Below are 20901 nucleotides of genomic sequence, written 5' to 3' on the forward strand. Positions count from 1 at the left end.
TCTCTCCTGCCTCCGTGGCAGCGCTAAGGAGCAGTGAGCTGAGCAGTAAGGAATAGCGAGTAGGCAGGTGGTAAGGAGCGAGGGGTCCTGGACTGCGAGAGGGATGTCTGCCTGCCGGCTTAGGCCCGGAGAGGGCCTAAGCTGGCATGCGGACATCCCCCGAGAGGTCCTGGGCTGCAAAAGGGTGCAGGCCAGGCTGAGGGACACCCCCTGCCCAGGCACGATTTCATGAACTGGTCCTCTAGTTACATTATAAATTGACAGGACAATAGATGTGCTTCAAAATGTTTTCAAGGATCTAAATGTGGCTTAAAGCAAGGCATCTTTTAATTCAGAAATACTAGTCACTGTGGGCTCTACTTTATTTTCCCACATGTAGGAAAGAATAAAAATCACACTTTAAAATGCAGCTTCAAAATGCTGACTGATTGTTCTGGCTCTCGGAGCGGTGAGCTCTGAGCAAGCAGCAGCCGCACCTGTATATGTCATGCTTGACGCTGGCCCTCGCCTTCTGCCCTGGCTCGTAGTTCTCGGGCGGCATGTAGATGATGGTCCCGCCTTCCGGGGCAGCCTTACTATTCCGCGACTGTGACAGGGACATCATGCGCCACTTCGATAAACCAAAATCTGCGATCTGTGAGGGAAAGGAATGAGTGATCGAATTTAAAAGTTTTCTCTTTAAACAATATTACATATATTGTTTTATTTCTACATACTCCACCAGGTTCTTGGATTCCATAGTGCTGAGCCCAATCACGCTAGAAGCAGTACACCTGAGTGAAGTTTAGCACAGTATCACAGATTTCCAAAGGGAGGCTTCTAGAAAAGGGGAGTATTTTACCTGTATTCTGAGTGTACACAGAGAACACTTCACTGTTTCTGACAAGCAGCTTCATACATGTGCTTTCAAATCCGCCTGCATCTCACAGAGCTAACCTACTCATCACATGGGAGTGTCACTCAAGTTGTTATCACTCAGACTTATATGTTCTTATTTATAATGTTCTAAAAATAGCATCCTTGCCAAAACCGGTTTGGCTCAGTGCATAGAGCATCAGCCTGCGGACTGGGGGGTCCCGGGTTCGATTCCGGTCAAGGGCATGTACCTGGGTTGCGGGCACATCCCTGGTGGGGGATGTGCAGGAGGCAGCTGATCGATGTTTCTCTCTCATCGATGTTTCTAATTCTCTCTATTTCTCTCCCTTCCTCTCTGTGAAAAATCAATAAAATATATTTAAAAAAAAATAAAAAATAAAAAATAAAAATAGCATCCTTGCATTTTGAAAAAAGCAGAATTCCTATAGTGTACAGTTCATTATTCTATGACTTATGCCTACTCTCAAATGAACCACGTCTGTGGGCAGCAGTACCGTTAGCACGTAAAACATTATGTCCACGCCAAGGAGCACCTCAAGAATCGCCACTGACAGAGCCCTTGCTTCTGACTGTCCTTCAGTTTTATGCTGCTTGTAAATCTCCTGCATGTGTTGCACTATATCTGACAACTAAGTATTTAAAAGGTACCTTATTTTTTAAAAATGGAAGACAAAGGATAAGAACAGAAACAAGTTCAGTGGGTGAGAAGCTGTGGCCTTGCAGCATCGCTGTGGGTCTTCAGACCTGACGCTGCGGAGCTCCCAGGAGCAGTGGGCAGCTCCAGCCAGGACTCCACTGCGCTTGCTGTTTAACGCCTATGTTTTCACCGGTTTTAACAGAAGAAATCATTTGTTCAGTGTGTAGATGAATTTGAGATAAAATATGGTCCCACTCCAAAGAGGGAGGGTTGGACAAGAGCAAGTGTTAAAATTTCTCTGAGCCTCAGATGACCCATCTGTAAACTGGGAGGAATAACTGTAGAGCAGTGGTTCTCAACCTTCTGGCCCTTTAAATACAGTTCCTCATGTTGTGGCCCAACCATAAAATTATTTTTGTTGCTATTTCATAACTGTAATGTTGCTACTGTTATGAATCGTCATGTAAATATCTGATATGTAGGATGGTCTTAGGCGACCCCTGTGAAAGGGTCGTTCGACCACCAGAGGGGTTGCGACCCACAGGTTGAGAACCGCTGCTGTAGAGCATGGGGTTGTACTGAGGAAACTGAACGGGCTGAATAGATGAGGCTGCTGTGCTCATCACAGGAATCCATCTCTGAAGGTTGCTCTTGTTCACACAGTACCACCAATCACAGAGCCAGGCTAAGGCTCTGAGTGTGAGGGCTCCGGGGAGTACACATCCACTCCATCCCACTTGGCACTGAAACTGTTCCTCCCTCCACCTCTGAAAGCAAAACACTACTCCCGGCGCACGTCTGCCAGGATAAGAGGCATTTCTATGACCAGTAAAGTTTAGCCTTGTGCACAGAAAAGTGCTTAAAAAAACTAGGGTGTAGCCTCATTTATACCTGAGCCCTAATTTGCAAACTGGTCTCCGCGTTGGCTTGGGTGGGATGGGAGGAGCACAGCCCGAGCTTGCTTCCCATTGCTCCTCCACTTCACACACGGCCTCATCTTTGTCTCCCCCCGCCCCCCCCCCCCCCCCCCCCCCCGCCTGGAGACGTGCTGGGATTCTTGCTCCTCGCTGATGAGATTGGCTTTCACACGGGACCAGGTGTCTCCCCATCCTGTCACACAGCGTCTCAGATGAAAGGCAAGGCTCGTAGGCTGGGTCTCCAGCAGAAGGAAAAGGGGGAGCATGTGTCGGGAGGAATGCAGCTCTGCCAGGCCTGATAACCCCTCTCTCAGCCATGCAGACAGAGCAGCAGGATCCCCCCTACACAGGATCTCCACATGCATTTCCAAGCTGAAGGTATTCTTCTCAAACTAGACAACGTTAAAATACACTACTCGTGACTATCAGCCACAACCCTGCCAGCCTACTGCATCAGCTCCCGCCATTCACACATTCTGTCCTTCTGCGCAAGGAAAACAAGCTGTGAGGAAGCTCCCGAGTGCTCTGGCTCCAGGGAGGGCAGAAAGAACCGCAGACACACACACTTTCTTTTCAAAGATGCCTGTCGCTGCTTCATTTGTATCTAAGACGCCCTAATGGACACCTGACCAACAGATAACCAAATGGAATGTATACTTTTTAAAGTAGAAAAGTCTCAATTGAGCTTAAATAGTAAATATTTTTGTTTTCTTTTAAAAAATATTTATTGTTGAGAGTATTACAGATGTCCCCTCCCCCCAGCTCCCACCCCGCCCCTTCACCACCTTAGTCTGTGTCCACAGGTAAGATCTTTGGTTAATCTCTTCCTGACCCCCCCCCCCGCCCCCCCCATTTCCTTCTGAGATTCGTCAGTCTGTTCCATGCTTCTGCTTCTATTTTATTCACTGGTTTATTTTGTGCATTAGATTTCCTATTCGTTTATTTTGATTTTTAGAGTTAATTGTTGATAGATATTTGTTGTCATTTTATTTTTCATATTTTTTGTCTCTTCTTTTTCTTAAAGAGTGTCCAACATTTCATGTAGTACTGGTTTGGTGGTAATGAATTCCTTTAGCGTTTTCTTGTTTGTGAAGCTCTTTATCTGACCCTCAATTCTAAATGAGAGCTTTCCTGGGTAATCTTGGTTGTAGGTTCTTACTATTCATCACTTTGACTATTTCTTACCACTCCCTTCTGGCCTGCAAAGTTTCTGGCTGACAGTCATATGGGCACTCCCTTATAGGCAACTAACTGCTTTTCTCTTGATGCTTTTAAGATTCTCTCTTTGTCTTTAGCCCTTGGCATTTTAATTATGATGTGTCTTGGTGTGGGCCTCTTTGGGTTCCTCTTGTTTGGGGTTCTCTGTGCTTCCTGGACTTGTAAGTCTATTTCTTTCACCAGGTAGGGGTAGTTTTCTATCATTATTTCTTCAAATAGGTTTTCAATATCTTGCTTTCTCTCTTGTCCTTCTGGCACTGCCATAATGCAAATGTTGGTACCCTTGAAGTTGTCCCAGAGGCTCCTTACACTATCTTCATATTTTTGGAATTTTTTTAAAGCTCTTCTGATTGGGTGTTTTATGCTTCCTCATATTCCACAAATCATTGACTTGATTCTCAGCATCCTCTACTCTACTGTTGGATCCCTGTAAATTATTCTTTATTTCGGTTAGTGTATGCTTAATTTCTGACTGGTCTTTTTCATGTCTGTGGTATTCTCACTAAGATCCTTGAGTAACCTTATAACTATGGTTTTGAACTCTGTATCCAGTAGTTTGCTTGCTTCCATTTCTTTCATTTGTGACATGTTTCTTTGTCTCCACGTTTTTGCTACTTCCTTGTTTTTGTTCTTTGTATGAGGTAGAGCTACCGTGTCTCCTGGAGTTGGTAGAGTGGCTTGTGTAGTAGGTGTCCTGTAGGGCCCAGTGGCTCAGGCTCCCCAGTCACCTGAGCTGAGCACTCTAGGTGTGGCCCTGTGTGGACTGTGTGCACAGTGTTGCTGTAGTTGAGCCTTGACTGCTGTTGGCATCAATGGGAGGGATTGACCTCCCAGCCCAATTGGCTATGAGGACCAGCTGCAACTACAGTGGGAGAGCTGCTGTGCAGGAGACACCCTTATGGGGCAGGACTTGCTTCAGTGGGGCTTTGGTGCTCACTGAGTCTGCCCCTTGAGAGTCTCACTTGTGGCTGTGTAGAGTTGTAATCTGCTATGGTCTGAAGCTGTCCATGGGTGCACTGGCTCTAGGGTCACCAGGGAGGTGCAAAGTCAGCCACTGCTTGGGGCCCCCTGACAGGAGCTACAGAGGGATCTGCAAATGGTGGCTATTTTGCAGTTTGTATTGGGTTTGGAGGCCCAGCTGTAAAGCAAGGCAGGCAGGTGCTAGTGGCAGGTCTTGGGCCTTTTATTGATAGGCTTGGGGTACACTGTCACCAGCTGCAGCTTGTTTAAGAAATTTTAGCAAAGTCTGAAGCCTGAGCCAGGACAGGCCATTCATATGGAAAAGCTGCTCCAAACAGCTTGGGTGGGGCTGTGAATTGGATGAGGTGGGGTCTCAAGGAATCCCAAGGGCAGAGCAAACAGTGTGCTCTAGGCTGATGGAGACTCCCATCTGGTTGCTGGTCAGCCCTGTGATAGGGGAGGTCCCAGCATAAGAACAATGACCCCTGCAAGAATACCTGTCTGGGAGAAGGCCTCCGTGTCCCTTAGCCACAATCCCTGCCGGTTTTTACAGCCTGAAGTTACAACGACATCTCTTCCCAGCTCTGGAACCCTGGGCTGGGGGTCTGGTGTGGGGCTAGGACCCCTTGCTCCTCAAGGGAGGCCTCCATTGAGATGATCTCCCTCCCAATTAAAGATATGGCACACACATGGTGCCAGACCAGCCCATTCCGCGCCTCTGCCCTCCTACCAGTCTCAACGTGCTTTCTTCTTTACTTCTCTAGTTGTAGAACTTCCATTCAGCCAGCTTTCAGGTGGGTCTGAATGATAGTTGTTCTGTATTTCAGTTGTAATTTTGATGGGTTGTGGGAGGCAGCGAGTATAGGCATTTATCTATGCCACCATCTTGGTTCTTCTCATACTTCAACATTTTTCTTTTAGATACTATGTTTCTGGTTAGCATTCCAGTAAGAAATTGTACTTAAAAAATCTGTAAAAAGGTGTAAATTTACATTTAACTTTGTTAAGTACTTTTACAGATGTTTTGCACTTCATTTAAAGGTCCTTCCAAAAGGTAAGTAGATTGATAATTCTTACATTTTTGTGAGTCATGATGAATTTTTATTTTTAAAAAATATATATACATACACACACACATATATATATGTATATTTAATCCTCACCTGAGACATTTTTTCCATTGATATTTTGAGAGAGTGGAAGGGAGGGAGGGAGAGACAGAAAGAGAGAAATGTTGATGTGAGAGGGACACATTGATTGATTGCCTTCTGCACGTGCCCCGACCCAGGCTGGGGATCAAATCTGTAACCCAGGTATGTGTCCTTGACTGGGAATCAAACCTGTGACTCTCTGGTCCTTGGGCTGATGCTCTATCCCAGTGATAGCGAACCTTTTGAGCTCAGCGTGTCAGCATTTTGAAAAACCCTAACTTAACTCTGGTGCCATGTCACATATAGAAATTTTTTTATATTTGCAACCATAGTAAAACAGATTTATATTTTTGATATTTCTTTTATATATTTAAATGCCATTTAACAAAGAAAAATCAACCCAAAAAAATGAGTTAACGTGTCACCTCTGACATGCGTGTCATAGGTTCGCCATCACTGCTCTAACCACTGAGCCTGGTTAGGGCAGAAATTTTTGCTTTTTTAAAAAAAAATATGGTTTTGTTGATTTCAGAGAAGAAGGGAGAGAGAGAGGGAGATAGAAACATCAATGATGAGAATCATTGACTGACTGCCTCTTGCACGCCCCCTACTGGGGATCGAGCCTGCAACTAGGCATGTGCCCTGACTGGAAATGGAACTATGACTTCAGGGTTCATGGGTCAACACTCAGCCACTGAGCCACGCTGGTCAGGCTGACTTTTTGCTTTTAAGGGACATGTATAAAATAACAAGTGAAGACACACAGTTACATACAAGAGAATGTTGCTAATTTGTAAGAACAGTATTAGAAAAGTCACAGTTCTATCTTTATGTGCTACAGTTAATTAAAAATCACAAAAATACATTAAGCCAAACTATTTAAACATTCTGTTCATATCAAAGAGAGACCAAGGGTGCTCTACTGATCAATGAAGAAAAGAAAGGTGATCACCTATTACTTTGCTTCTGTTTTCTCTGGACTGAGACGCAAAAAGCCAAGTCCAAGGAGGTTGAAAGGGTTATAAAATGCAAGTCTTAGGCATTTTATATATTTTTTATTGATTTTTTTACAGAAAGGAAGGGAGAAGGATAGAGAGCCAGAAACATCGATGAGAGAAACATCGATCAGCTACCTCCTGCACACCCCCTACCAGGAATGTGCCCGCAACCAAGGCACATGCCCTTCACTGGAATCGAACCTGGGACCCATCAGTCTGCAGGCCGACACTCTATCCACTGAGCCAAACCAGTTAGGGCAAGTCTTGGGCATTTTATATACATTTCAGGTTCTTGAGAATTTGCAAATACTTCCCAGTACTATCAGTGTTCTTTGTGGGATAGCATATGAGAAAAGTGAAAGTCATTCTCATTTTTAAAAGGGAAAAATAGAGAGAGAAACCAAGATGGTGGCATAAGCAAACACCTGAAATTGCTGCCTCGCACAACCACTTCAAAAATACAACTAAAAGACAAAATGGACATCATCCAGAACCACAGGAAGGCTGGCCGAGTGGAAATTCTACAACTAGAAGGAAAGAGAAAAGCACACTGAGACTCAGAGGAGGTGCGGAAGTAAAGTGCAGAGGTACAGAGGTGCACGTGGAAAGGGCTGGCAACTGAGGACATGGTTGTCTTTTTCAATTGGGAGGGAGTCATAAGCTCCCAACTGCTCTGAACTCCAGTTCTGGGGCAAGACTCTGGGGACCCAGACTCATATGGGGAGAAACTGGACTGTTTGGCAGCGGGCGGAACTCGAGGGCAGCTTTCTCTCAGAGGTGCTTGCAGTGATTACTGGGACACTGAGACTCGGGGCCTCTTAGGGTAGGACTGAGGAGCAGCCATAGCTGTTTGCTCTGCCCTGTTGACCCCTTGAGACCCCGCCCCACCCAAGCTGTGCGCAGAGGCTTTTGCATATGAAAGGCCTGGCCCTTTGCAATCTGAAAATTACCTAACAAACTGCAGCTGGGTCAGAGAGACCCAGAACATCCAAAAGAAGGCCCAAGGCCCCACAGCAGCTTGCACTGCTTCACAGCTGGGCCTCATCTGGGCACCTCCAAACCCCAAACAAGGAAGGGGAATCTGCAGATCTCTCCATAGCTCCTGCTGGGTAACCTCAAGCAGAGGCTAAATTAGCACCTTTTTAGAGATCCAAGTGCCAGTGTACCCAGTGGTCAGAGTGGGACCATCCAGATTACAACTCCTCAGATCCATAAGGGACACACTCAGAGGGCAGACACAGTGAGCACCAAAGCTCCACTGAAGCAAGTCTTGCCTCAGAAGGGTGTCTCCAGCACAGAAGTTCTCCTACCATAGACACAGCTGATTCTCACAGCCAATTGGCCTGGAGGTCAATTCATCCCAGTGATACCAACTACAATCAAGGCTTAACTACAACAAGGCTGTGCACACAGTCCACAAAGGGGTGCACCAAGAGTGTCCACCTCAGGTAATTGGGGAGGCTGAGCTACTGGGCCCTATAGGACACCTAGCACAGAAAGCCACACTATCAACACAGGGAAGTATAAAAAATGCGGAGACAGAGAAACAGGTCACAAATGACAGAAATAGAGGAAAGCAAACTACTGGATATAGAGTTCAAAACCACCGTTGTAAAGTTTCTCAAGCATTTTCTAGAAACCGCCGATACATTTAGTGAGACCCTCAATAAATCTAGTGAGACCCTTGAGGATATGAATATGGACCAAATAGAAATTAAGGATACACTGACTGAAATAAAGAATATCATACAGAGATCCAACAGCAGCCTAGAGGATTGCAAGAATCAAGTCAAAGATTTGAAATATGAAGAAGTAAAAAACACCCAACCGGAAAAGCAAAAAGCAAAAAGAATCCAAAAATATGAAGATAGTGTAAGGAGTCTCTGGGACAACTTCAAGCGAACCAATATCCGAATTATAGGGGTGCCAGAAGAAGAGAGAGAGCAAGATATTGAAAACCTAGTTGAAGAAATAATGACAGAAAACTTCCCCTACCTGGTGAAAGAAATAGACTTACAAGTCCAGGAAGCGCAGAGAACCCCAAACAAAAGGAATCCAAAGAGGACCACACCAACACACATCATAATTAAAATGCCAAGAGCAAAAGACAAAGAGAGAATCTTAAAAGCAGCAAGAGAAAAACAGTTAGTTACCTACAAGGGAGTACCCATAAGATTGTCAGCTGATTTCTCAATAGAAACTGTGCAGGCCAGAAGGGAGTGGCAAGAAATATTCAAAGTGATAAATGCCAAGAACCTACAACCAAGATTACTTTACCCAGCAAAGCTATCATTCAGAATTGAAGGTCAGATAAAGAGCTTCACAGATAAGAAAAAGCTAAAGGAGTTCATCACCACCAAACCAGTATTATATGAAATGCTGAAAGGTATTCTTTAAGAAGAGGAAGAAGAAAAAGGTAAAGATAAAAATTAGGAACAATAAGTACATACTATCAACAAGTGAATCTAAAAATCAAGTGAATAAAAAATCTGATGAACAGAATAAACTGGTGATTATAATAGAATCAGGGGCATAGAAAGGGAGTGGAATGACAATTCTCGGGGGGGAAGCGGTGTGGGGGTGCAGGAAGACACCAGACAAAAATTGTACACCTATGGATGAGGACAGTGGGGGGGATAAAGGCAGAGGGTGGGGTGAGAACTGGGTGGAGGGAGGGTATGGGGGAAAAAAAGAGAAACAACTGTAATAATCTGAACAATAAAGATTTAATTAAAAATTAAAAAATAGCCGAAACCGGTTTGGCTCAGTGGATAGAGTGTCAGCTTGTGGACTGAAAGGTCCCAGGTTCGATTCCGGTCAAGGGCATGTACCTGGGTTGCGGGCACATCCCCAGTGGGGAGTGTGCAGGAGGCAGCTGATCGATGTTTCTCTCTCATCGATGTTTCTAACTCTCTATCTCTCTCCCTTCCTCTCTGTAAAAAATCAATAAAATATATTTTAAAAAAAATTTAAAAATAAATAAAAAGGAAAAATATTATTGATTTCACAAATCTACACACTGGTGGGAGACTATCCTTAACCCCTGGCTTAAAAATTTTAGAAAATTTTATAAAAGGGATACTCTATGAGCAATTAATGAAAGAGCCAGCAAGAATTTATGAAAAACAAATGTCAACTTAAACCAGCAGTCAATTTCAGACCTAAGGTTACTGCTGTGCCACGTGCATGGACAGTCCCCGAAGCACAGCGCTCACAGGACTGACTCACTGAAGGAAAGAATGCGGACTCCAATCCTCTTTCCAAAGTGTTACTACTGACAAAGAGTTAATGTGAAAGCAATTTGTATATCACAAAACATTCCGGAGTGCTTTAATAACAGCATCCTTGACTGTAAGCTGGCAGGCCTATCTGGTGCAGAGATCTGGAAGTCATTCCTTTGGTCATTCAACAGACATTTACTGAATACTTCTATATGGCAGTTCACAAAAGAGACTAAATTTATGTCTTCATGGAGCTTACATGCCAAGTGAGGGAGATGGCCAGTAAAGATATTAATGAAAAATGTATGTCAGATTGTGAAAACCACTGTGGAGAAGCTGAAATGGAGGCACGAGGGGGAGGGGACCTGGCGGGAGTCCAAGGACAGACACCTGAAAATGAGGCTGCACCCAGGGAGCAGCCATGCAGATGTCTGGAAAACAGTCATAATATTCTTATGGAAAAAATGAGGACATATCAGTGCTTTTAGGGTTACTCCAAACAAACAAGGATTATTCTCCAGCAGTGCTGACTGACAGGGACCTGAGGGAGTTCTTAGCGCTGCGTAGTGCAGCTCTGATCCGAGCTCTGCACCGTTAACATTAGTCATGACTCGACACAAAAAACTGGCTAATTAAATTTTAGGATGACACAAAGCTGGGAAAGAAATTGCAACCCTTGGAATACAGAAACAGCTTTCAGAAAGGTCTTCAAGAGTAAAGTGACCGCTCAGGCTTAACAAGACAAAGCTCTGATGTCCAGAATGTACTCTGTAGAGCACACGATAAGGAGATGTGGCTCAAGCGATAATACGTGAAAGAAAGAACTTCTCCGGGCTTTCTGTTGACACTGACCCCAACCTGAGTGTGGTGATATGGCTGCTCCCCCAAAGCTAATAAATTATCAAGGAGCTGTTAAGTAACGTCTTTAGGACTAGGGTAAAGGGCACTTCCCTCCAATTCTACAATGGCCAGACCCCATGGAGAGTATTTTGTTCAGTTCTGAGAATCAAAATTTAAGAGTGATTGAAATACAGATTCATCTAGATAGCACCTGGGATTAAATCCAGGTCACAAGGAAACTGGTTGAAGACCTAGGGGTGGTAGCTGGGAGTCTGGGGGCAGGCGGTAGCCATCTTCAAATAGGGAAAGGGCTCCTGTGGAGGCAGAACTGGAGCGCGGGGGCAGAAGCAGCAGGGGAGGAGTTTTGGTTGATCACATAAGAAAATGTCAGTCATTCCAGGGTGGATGCTGAGACTCCCCTGTCACCGGATAACTGCCCTGGGGGCCAGGGATGGCTGCAGTGAGGCTGCAGGGGGCTGGCCTAGGGCTCCCTAACTGATGTCATCGACTAGTCTCTCTTTCTAGCAAGGCTGAGGAAGAGGAAGTGCTGTCAGTAAAGGTTTATTTTTTTCACTTACATTTTCTTAAATTTTTTGTACTAATTTTTCTATTGTTCCAATTTCCCTATTAGTTACTTGTTTGAACATTTTTTGATATTTGCAATAATCTTCAATTATATATATTATTGTAAGAAAAGTAGCAAAATCCTATCTAATAAAGAGTTACTATGCAAACTGACCATCACTTCAACACACAAGTGGCCACCCCACATGTGGACACAAGATGGCCAGCAGGGGAAGGCAGTTGTGGGCAATCAGACCAGCAGGGGAGGGCAGTTGCGGGCAACCGGGCCAGCAGAGGAGGGCAGTTGGGGGGGACCAGCCCTTCAGGGGAGGGCAGTTAGGGGTGACCAGGCCGGAAGAGGAGGGCAGGTGGATATCCCTCAAGGGGTCCCAGATTGGAGAGGGTGCAGGCTGGGCTGAGGGACAAACCCCCTGCATGAATTTCATGCACCGGGCCTCTATATTATACAAAAAAAGAGCCACATTTAGTATTAAGAAGGTAACTGAAATCACGACATCTACTGTCTTTAGATGCCTACATCTTTTCCTTTATACAAAATTAATTCAAAGTAAAAAAATTAACTCAAAAGCATAAAATGATACAACTTTTAGAAGATAACCTAGAAGAAAATCTCCAATACCTATGTTTACTGAAGAGCACTTAGTCATAACAGCGAAAGCATGATCCTAAAAGAAAAACATGGCAAGTTGAACTTCATCAAATGAAAGATTTTGCTTTGTGAAGGACCCTGTTTAAGGAATGAAAAGAATAAGCTATGAACCAGGAGAAAATATTTGCAAACTACATATCTGATGAAGGACTCATATCAAGAAAACAGATATAACTCTCAAAACTGACAGTAAAGAAAACCTCAAAAATCCCATTAGAAAATGGCTTCAGACATAGACATTTCCCTGAAAAGGTACATAGATGACACATAGCACATGAGAGGGTGTTCATCATTAGCTATTAAGAAGATGCAAATTAAGACCACAAAGAGCTATTACAATACATTTATCAGAACAGCCAAAATAAAAACCGGTGGTAACACCAAATGCTGGTGAGGATGTGGAAAGCTGGGTCTTAGGATGCATTGCTGGTGGAATATAAAATGGTGCAACCACTTTGGACAGAAAGTAGTTGGGTAAAATAGTTCTTAACAAGCTAAACGTACTCTTACCATGTGACCAAGCAGTTGGGCATCGATCCTAGAGGAATGAAAACTAATGTTCATTCAAAAAGTTGCACAGGATTGTTCGTGGGAACTTTCTAGTAATTGCTAAAGACTGGAATGGCCTATGTCTCTCAATTGGCGAATAAACATGGGGGTATTCCCATACTGTGGGTTACTATTCAGTAGTAAACAAAGAACAATTACTGACGCAAGTAACAACTTGGATGGATCTCAAAGGCATTATGCTAAGTAAACAAAGCCAATCTCAATACATCCCACACTGTATGATTCTATTTATAAAGCATCCTCCAAATGACGAAATGAGAGATAGAACACTGATGGTGGTTTCCAGGGCCCAGGGGACGGTGCAGAGCAGGGAGGGTGTGGCTGGAAGGAGCAGCATGAGTGTTCTCTGTGGCATGGGGCACTGCGCACAGGTGACCAAGTGACACAGAACTACATGTGTCCATCGTACCAATGCCAAATTCTTGCTCTTGAAATTGTACTATCATTATGTGTGATGCCACCACTGGCAGAAACTGCGTGAAGGACACATGGGACCTCTCTATTATCTTGGCAACTTTGTATGAACTTATAACAATTTCAAAATGAAATTAAAAAAAGGTGTGCTCCACAATTTCAATCAAGAATGTAATTTTTTTCGTATTTTGTGCTGTAATAGGTCTATCTCTGTACTGTAATAGGGCCATGGAAAAGGGAGAGAGATTCATTTGGCCAGGTGAAAAAATAACTAATGTCTTTTCAAAGCTACTAATCACAAAGATACACATAACTTTTTTAAAAAGTAATGACCTTAACATGAAATTCATTATCCAGTAAGATATTCTGCGTCTTCAGGTCATGATGCAGTAGAGGAGGATTCATATTATGTAGGTAGTTCACGCCCAGTGCGATTTCATGCAGGATGCGGAATCTCAGCGGCCAGGCGACTTCCGGATATTCCGTTTTCTTCATATATGCAAGAAGACACAAAACCAAAATCAGTGGCCAAATTCCCATACATTCACACTTAGGAATTAAATATTCCATGAGCAATACAGCATAAACTAAGGTCAAAACATATGCTCATTTTTTTAACATAGTAACAAATTTGACATCAACATCCCTGTATCCTATTTCCCTTACTTTTTAGAGAAAATAACTTTATAGTGTTGATATTTATTCCCTTCTAGTCTATATTGGTAATGTAACTACATGATATCGACTCTTCTTTTTTCAGTTGACACAGTTTCAATTACTTTTTAATCTATGTAACACTCACACAGGTACACACATACCCACACCCATCTCCCCCATTTTATGGCTTATAGCAAGTAGACTGTGCGCACACATGAGCACACACACATAATTGTTTCTAGTATATACCAAACCATTTGTTCAAATTAATGTTTTAATTTTCTGATTAATATAAAACTAATCATTATACCCATTAAAAAGTATGACCGCCCTAGCCGGTTTGGCTCACTGGATAGAGCATCGGCCTGAGGACTGAAGAGTCCCAGGTTCGATTCCGGTCAAGGGCATGTACCTTGGTTGCAAGCACATCCCCAGTTGGGGGTGTGCAGGAGGCAGCTGATCGATGTTTCTCTCTCATCGATGTTTCTAACTCTCTATCCTTCTCCCTTCCTCTCTGTAAAAAATCAATAAAATATATTTTAAAAGAAAGTATGACCATATTATATTTATTAACTAAGCATTAATATCTCATACTTTTATTCATATAATTAATTTATTTGCATTTCAACTTGAAAAATTAGCCTTGAATTTTGTTTTTAAGAAGGAGACAACGTTCATCTTTATTTATAAAGCATATGTAATACAGACATTTAAAGCAATGTTTTATATTTCTTGGTACTTACAAGTGATATCCATTTGAACTTTCATTAAATAAATTCCGAACATAAAAATTACTGCAGAACCTCAGGAAAATGAGTACACTCAGAAAAATTAGATACTTGGGGAAGATTCTGCAGTGACTCTCGGGCACCATGACACTGGGCATATTTTTCTCCATGACAGGAAGCAGTATGCTTCTACTGAAAGCTCCAAACTGTCCTTGAGATTTTTTTTCTGCAAATGGATCAGCTTATAGTTCAGTGATCACCTGGCATGAAAGTGGGTCAAACTTTTGTGCTCACACTGTATTTTGACTTATTTCAGCAATCGTTCATGAGGGTGGGGAAGGGTGCTTCAAGACAAACCCACCCTAATAATGCGATACAGGAAACCAAAAGAAACACAAATACTCATGTCACACATTAGTTCCTCTGATATATACAGTGACTGAATGTACAACACTTACCCTATGTAGGAGTTCATTTAATGATCCATTTGGCATGTATTCAGTAACTATTCCCAAAAATTCAGGCTCATTGCAAATTCCCAAAATTGGAAGAATGTAACTAAATCTAGCTTTGTGTAAAATTTCAGCTTCTCTTAGGACATCATTTCTTTCACTAAAGAAAAAAAAAAGCATAATTATTTTAAAGTAATGGAAAATACACAATTATCATGCCCATGATATTAAGTTAGCCTGAACTTTTTCAGTAACCAGCTTTTGACTTCTTGTAAATTATGCAACTCTCTGTCCTTTAGTTTCATCACATTTAAAGTAGGGAAAACACCTACCCTGTATAGTCTATAGGTTTGTTTACAGACCAAAATAACTTCTATAAGCCACTGACAGAAAAAAGTGCTACGCCTAGGCTATCATTATGATACTTTTCTAGTAAAAGGAAAGAACACTCTGGGTAAGTTTATAAAGTCTATAGTAGTCAAACGATTGGTGTGTGAACTAATTAAACTATTAAATTTATGTTGTATTAAAACAATCAGATCTGATTCAATTATATTAAAGTTATAGTTGCATACCATGTAAAATTTCCCCAAATATCCTGAGTATTGAGACATCTCAATGTAGATTTAAATAATGAGGTACTAGCTGCATGAGGGCCAATGTTCCTGAGGAATTATCCTCTGGGACCCAGGAAGAGAACACTGAGAGCAGGTGAGTGCTTCTAACAGGTGCCTGGATGGGGGGGTTGGGGGGGGACGTGGGGGGAGGAAATCAGGGTCCAGGTCCATTTGCTTATTCCTACATAAAACAAATAAATAAGGAACCTTCATTAAGAATAAAAAGTGCTCAGCATTATGGAGAATATAAAGATGAGAAAGAACACAGTCTGTGCTCTCAAGCTGCCTGGAAAGCTTTTGAAAGAAAAATAAATACTCATTGTGGTTTTGATTTGCATTTTCCTGGTGGTAAGTGATGTTGAACACCTTTTCAAATACCTGGTGGTCAGAGTATGCCTTTGGATGTGTTAATTATCTCAATTTGGTAACGTTTCCACAATACATGTGTATCAAATCATCATGCAGTATACTTTAAATACCAGTCATATATATATGCAGTCCATGGACCATACAGGATGGTGGTCCTGTAGATTGTAACGGACCTGAAAAATTCCTATGGCTTAGTGACACGGCAGCCATCCTGAGGTTTAACCCTCTGCTGCTTTATACAGTAGCATGCTGCACAGCTTGTAGCCCAGGGGCAATGGGCTCTGCCATGCAGCCCAGGTGAACAGCACGCTGCCCCACCAGGTCTGTGTAAGTGTCTTTCTGATGTTCGTACGACAACAGAATCGTCTAAGGATGCATTTCTTATACTGTATCCCTGTCATTAAGTGGCACACGATTGTATACAATTATATTTGTACTAGATGCCCGGTGCATAAAAATTTGTGCACTCAGGGGCAGGGGTCCCTCAGCCTGGCCTATGCCCTCTTGCAGTCTGGGACCCCTCGGAGGATGTCCACCTGCTGGCTTAGGCCCGCTCCCTGGGGGATCGGGCCCAAGCTGGCAGTCAGACATCCCTCTGGCAGCCCGGCAGTCCTCGGGGGATGTCCACTTACCAGCAGGGAGCAGACCTAAGCTGCAGTCGGACATCCTTAGTGCTGCTGAGGAGGCGGGAGAGGCTCCCGCCACCACCACTGTGCTGGCAGCCATCAGCCTGGCTTGTGGCTGAGCAGAGCTCCCCATGTGGGAGCGCACTGACCACCAGGGGACAGCTCCTGCATTGAGCGTCTGCCCCCTGGTGGTCAGTGTGTGTCATAGTAACCAGTCATTCCCAGTCTTTCTGCTGTTAGGGTCAGTTTGCATATTACCCTTTTATTATATAGGATAGAGGCCTGGTACACGGGTGGGGGCCGGCTGGTTTGCCCTGAAGGGTGTCCTGGATCAGGGTGGAGGTCCTGCTGGGGTGCCTGGCCAGCCTGGGTGAGGGGTGATGGCTGTTTTCAGGCTGGCCACACCCCCTTTAGGGTGGGGGTTCCCCAATGGGGTGTCTTGCCAGTCTGGGTGAGGAGCTGAGGGTTGTTTTCAGGCTGGCCAAGCTTCATGGTGAAGGAAGCTCCCAGCCTCTCCTTTTTTTCTTCTTTTTTTTTTATTCTGAGATTTATTTATCTTCTATAATTGAAACTTTGTAGCCTTGAGTGGAGCTCAGAGCCAGCCAGGGTGGGTGAGAAGCTTCGCTTTCTCCATCGCCAGGGGCAAACCAAGCCTCCTGCTCACTCCAGCTCTGTGGCCACGCCCGCTGAAAGCAGGTATCTGGGGTTTATTTATCTTTTATAATTAAAACTTTGTTGCCTTGAGTGGAGCTCAGAGCTGGCCGCGGCAGGCGGGAAGCTTGGCTTCCTCCATCACTGGGGCAACCAAGCCTCCTGCTCACTCCAGCTCCATGGCTGCCGGCCGCCATGTTGGTTGGGTTAATTTGCATATAGTCGCTCTGATTGGCTGGTGGGTGTGGCTTAAGGCGTAGCAAAGGTACGGTCAATTTGCATGTTTGTCTTTTATTAGTGTAGATATAATTAATTATTCATTAATAAAGTTAAGAATAAGGAAAGAAATTTAAAAAGAAAAATAAACACAAAATATAAGGCAATTATTCATTAATAAAATTAAAATAAGGAATTTAAAAAAATTAAAACTTAAAATATAAGGCAGATGTGATTAGTGCCACACATATACAAACACAAACACATAACTAAATGAATAAATAGAGGACTGAGGGAACCCAGAGAAAAGACAGGAAACACTGGGTTCGGGAGTCACCAGTCTTCAGAGAGGTGGATTTCAACTACACTTTATGAATGGAGAGAATCTCGGCCTTTGGAGAAAGGGCATCTAAGGCTCATGTGGCCTCCCAGACGAGAGGGACCTTTCCTTTTTCATCTGTGAATCCCCAGGACTGGACCAGTGCCTGGCACTTAGTAGAGGTTTAATAGATAAGCACCAAATGTATTCAAGGAAGTTAGAGCGAGGACTCAGTTTCCTGTGAATCAGGCCGTGTAGCAGTGGTGAAAAGGGTGGAGGTGACCAGGGCAGCAGGGCCATGTCTCAGAGTCTTAAAGCCGGATGCGGGCGTTGACACTTTATTTGCTAGTCTCTCAGTTGTGAATGCAGGTTTTTAAGCAGATAAATGACATAAGCAGAACCAACTTTTAGGATTCATTGGCAGCAGGATGTAGGATCAGCAGAAAGAGGTAGAGTTTGAGTCAGGCATTAGCTATAATACTAGTTAAGATGCGAAGCAATGAAAGCCTGAAACTATAAAGGCCACCGTGGAAATGGAAAGGAAAACATCAGCTGACTAGGATGTCCATGCTGCTGTGGTGGTGACTGGCTCCGAGAGAAGAAAAGAAAGAAAGTTAGTTGAAGATGCCATCATTGTTCACCCGGGATGAATGGGTTGGTAGCAGCACTAACAAGAGAACCATGGCAAGAAGCCTGGTAGGTAAGTGATGGTGATGAGTCTGTCACCAGGCTCTGCATGAATGGCTGTTGCAATAAGAAAAGCAGCAGACGTTCCAGACCAGAGAATGAGTCCTGCTTTAAAAATAAACAAAGAGAAGAACAAGCCAAAAACCTTAGTCATTTATGTTTTGAATAAATGATTATATATACATATATATTTACATGTTTAAAATTGAAGACTTGGAAGAGGGCACACCCTTTTCTTCAGCCACTTTATATCCCAACTGTGAAGCAACCAATTAAATCAGTTTGTGAGACCAGTTTTAATTAAACCCACATTCCCTAAGTTAAAACCGTTCTGTACTCGCAACAAAAGTTACTGGGCAGCACACAGGCAGGGAGATGGGAGATGGGATGGACCTGAGACTCCTGGACACTCTGACAAAGAACCACAGACGGACGCAGCACCTGCGGGAGTCTCAGTCATGCGGGGGAGTCTCGGTGGCACTGCCCTCCTCCCAGGGTGGGTATGCGGTATTCTTCCTTCTACTCTGCCCTACTGTGTGTCAGCCGCTTCACAGGCACTATCATAGTAGATCACCCCGAAAGGTGGGCTCATTATCCCACTGTACTCTGAGGGCTCTGAGGCTTCAGTAGACTCATACTTTCCTAGAGGTTACACCAAGAGCATGTGGCAGGGTGGAGTCAGATGTGAATTGCCCTCGTGGGACTCTAAAGCCTGTGTTCTTTCCATTCCAGTGTGTGATCAGAGAAGAGGGAGATTCTTAAAATCAGGTTTTGGGAATTTTGAGTGAGTGGGAAAACAGAAAAAGCCTAAACAGTTTAAAATAGGGTTTTATATTTTTAAACCTAAGACTGTGAAATACAGCTTCTATAGACATACCACCCAAATTACCAGCCAAAAAACTACGGCGTCTACAGGGTGTTTGAAGAACCAACGGGACCCATCTACTCATCAGGCGTTGGGAGAGTGTTGGGGACAGAAATCAGGTGATGGAGAAGGACTGGCCAATCCCTAAACGCAAACTGGTTTCCTGTCCAGTGATCCCAAAGCACATGCAGACATCACCCAGGCCCGGCCCGGCAGGTCCACGCTGCACTGTCCCCGCTCTAAGCGAGGCAGAGCCCGCGACCGCCTCCACAGCCCGGCCGGCTCAGACCCTGCAACTCCTCCGCTGATGTCCCGTCCGAGGAGGCAAGTGGGAGGGAAGCTCGTGATGCCTGCGTCGCACAGTCTCATGGCGGCTTTGACCACAGTTAGTTTCCTACCCACTGAGTGGAGAGTTTTACACGATGAAAAGTGAGTGAGTAGGGAAGGGGAACTCCCTCTTCATTCCTCGGCCTCACGTGGCACAGACTTTCATTAAAACCCCGCGGGAGGCTGCCTGCGGTAGAATAACTGTAACGGGGCCTCGGCGCTGGGCCCCACGCATCGGCCGAGTCCACTGCACAGCACACCCACCCTCCACCCGCACGCGCAGGCCGCGGGTGCCTCCGCGCGCTCGCCCTCGGCTGGCAGAAGCCCAGGCCACACCCGGTGTTGACGAGGCCGGGATCCGCGTGAGCCGGGAGGGAACCGCCTTCGGTGTCGCAGGCCTCCCGTGAGCGAGACCTGGGCCTGATACCAGGGCAGCCGGTACCGGCCGCCCGCGGGGCCGTGGGCTCGGCCGTGAGCTCAGCAGGGACCGGACCGCTGAGCAACGCGGGGTCGCGGCTGCGCGTGGCTGCAGCGCTTTCTGGAAACAGAAACTAGTCCCGCTTCCCCAAACCCTGCTCGCCCGCCGCCCTGCGCGCGGGACGTGCGGGCGGCCCGCGCTTCCGGTCGCGTGGGAGTCGGGTCCAGGCCGCTGTGGCCGCCTCACAGCCCTGCCTCGGGGCGGCTCTCCCGCGACAGCAGCCGGCGCCGCGCTTCGGCCGCACGCGGCCCAGCCCGGACGCCCGACCCCGGGACACCCGGCGCTCCGCGCGGACTGCCGGGCGGCCACGCTCGCGGCTCCACGCCGAGGGGAGCGCAGCCCGGAGCGCGAGCCGCACGGGACGCGGAGCCAGGCGCCCGCGCAGCCGCAGCCGCGGTCCGGAGGGGGCGGGACGGCGGGGCGCCTACCTGTCGAGCAGCGGCGTGTGGATGTGCAGGTGCTTCACGGCCACCTGCACGCGCCAGTCGGCGTGGCGCGCGGACGACACGGTGCCGGACGCGCCGCGGCTGAGGAAGCGCAGGTCGGCGAGCTTCTGGGAGGGCACGGCGGGCAGCGCGCTGCAGATGGGCTCGGCGCTCATGGCTCCGGCCGGCAGCCGCTCCCGCTGCCCCCGCCCCCGCTGCCCACGCCCCCGCTCGGCTCCCGCTCCGCCCTGCGGGCGGCCAGACCTCCTGCTGCAGGTGGGCACTAGGTCGCCAGGGCGGCCATGCCCGCGCGGCTGCCCGCCACCACCTTCCTGGAGCCGCACCGACCGCAGTCCGGACTGAGACTGCCGGCTCAGTGGCCGCAGCGATGACGCGCCTCCCGCCCGCCCCGCCCTGCTCTCCCCTCCGGCCCCTCGCAGGCCCCTCC

The 20901-nt window shown here is 45.8% G+C and overlaps 1 protein-coding gene across 6 annotated transcripts in view; it reads right to left on the reverse strand.

Annotated features, from left to right (window-relative positions):
* RIPK2 (receptor interacting serine/threonine kinase 2) overlaps positions 1–20846 on the reverse strand; it is a 39404-nt gene extending 18558 nt beyond the window's left edge. For 4 of the 6 annotated variants that reach the window (XM_059672963.1, XM_059672962.1, XM_059672961.1 and 1 more), the window contains exons 1-4: positions 20457–20846; positions 14880–15033; positions 13370–13525; positions 477–634 (exon numbers count right to left, since the gene is read on the reverse strand). In XM_059672963.1, coding sequence (XP_059528946.1) covers positions 477–634; positions 13370–13525; positions 14880–15033; positions 20457–20629 — 641 coding nt within the window. In that variant the 5' untranslated portion in view covers positions 20630–20846. Of the gene's footprint in view, positions 1–476; positions 635–13369; positions 13526–14879; positions 15034–18553; positions 18616–20456 lie in introns of those variants that run through there. The other 2 variants (XM_059672966.1, XM_059672967.1) reach the window with 2 other exon arrangements.
* Between the last annotated feature and the right edge of the window lie 55 nt (positions 20847–20901).

The sequence above is a fragment of the Myotis daubentonii genome, chromosome 17, assembly GCF_963259705.1.
Source record: "Myotis daubentonii chromosome 17, mMyoDau2.1, whole genome shotgun sequence".
Taxonomy (NCBI): domain Eukaryota; kingdom Metazoa; phylum Chordata; class Mammalia; order Chiroptera; family Vespertilionidae; genus Myotis; species Myotis daubentonii.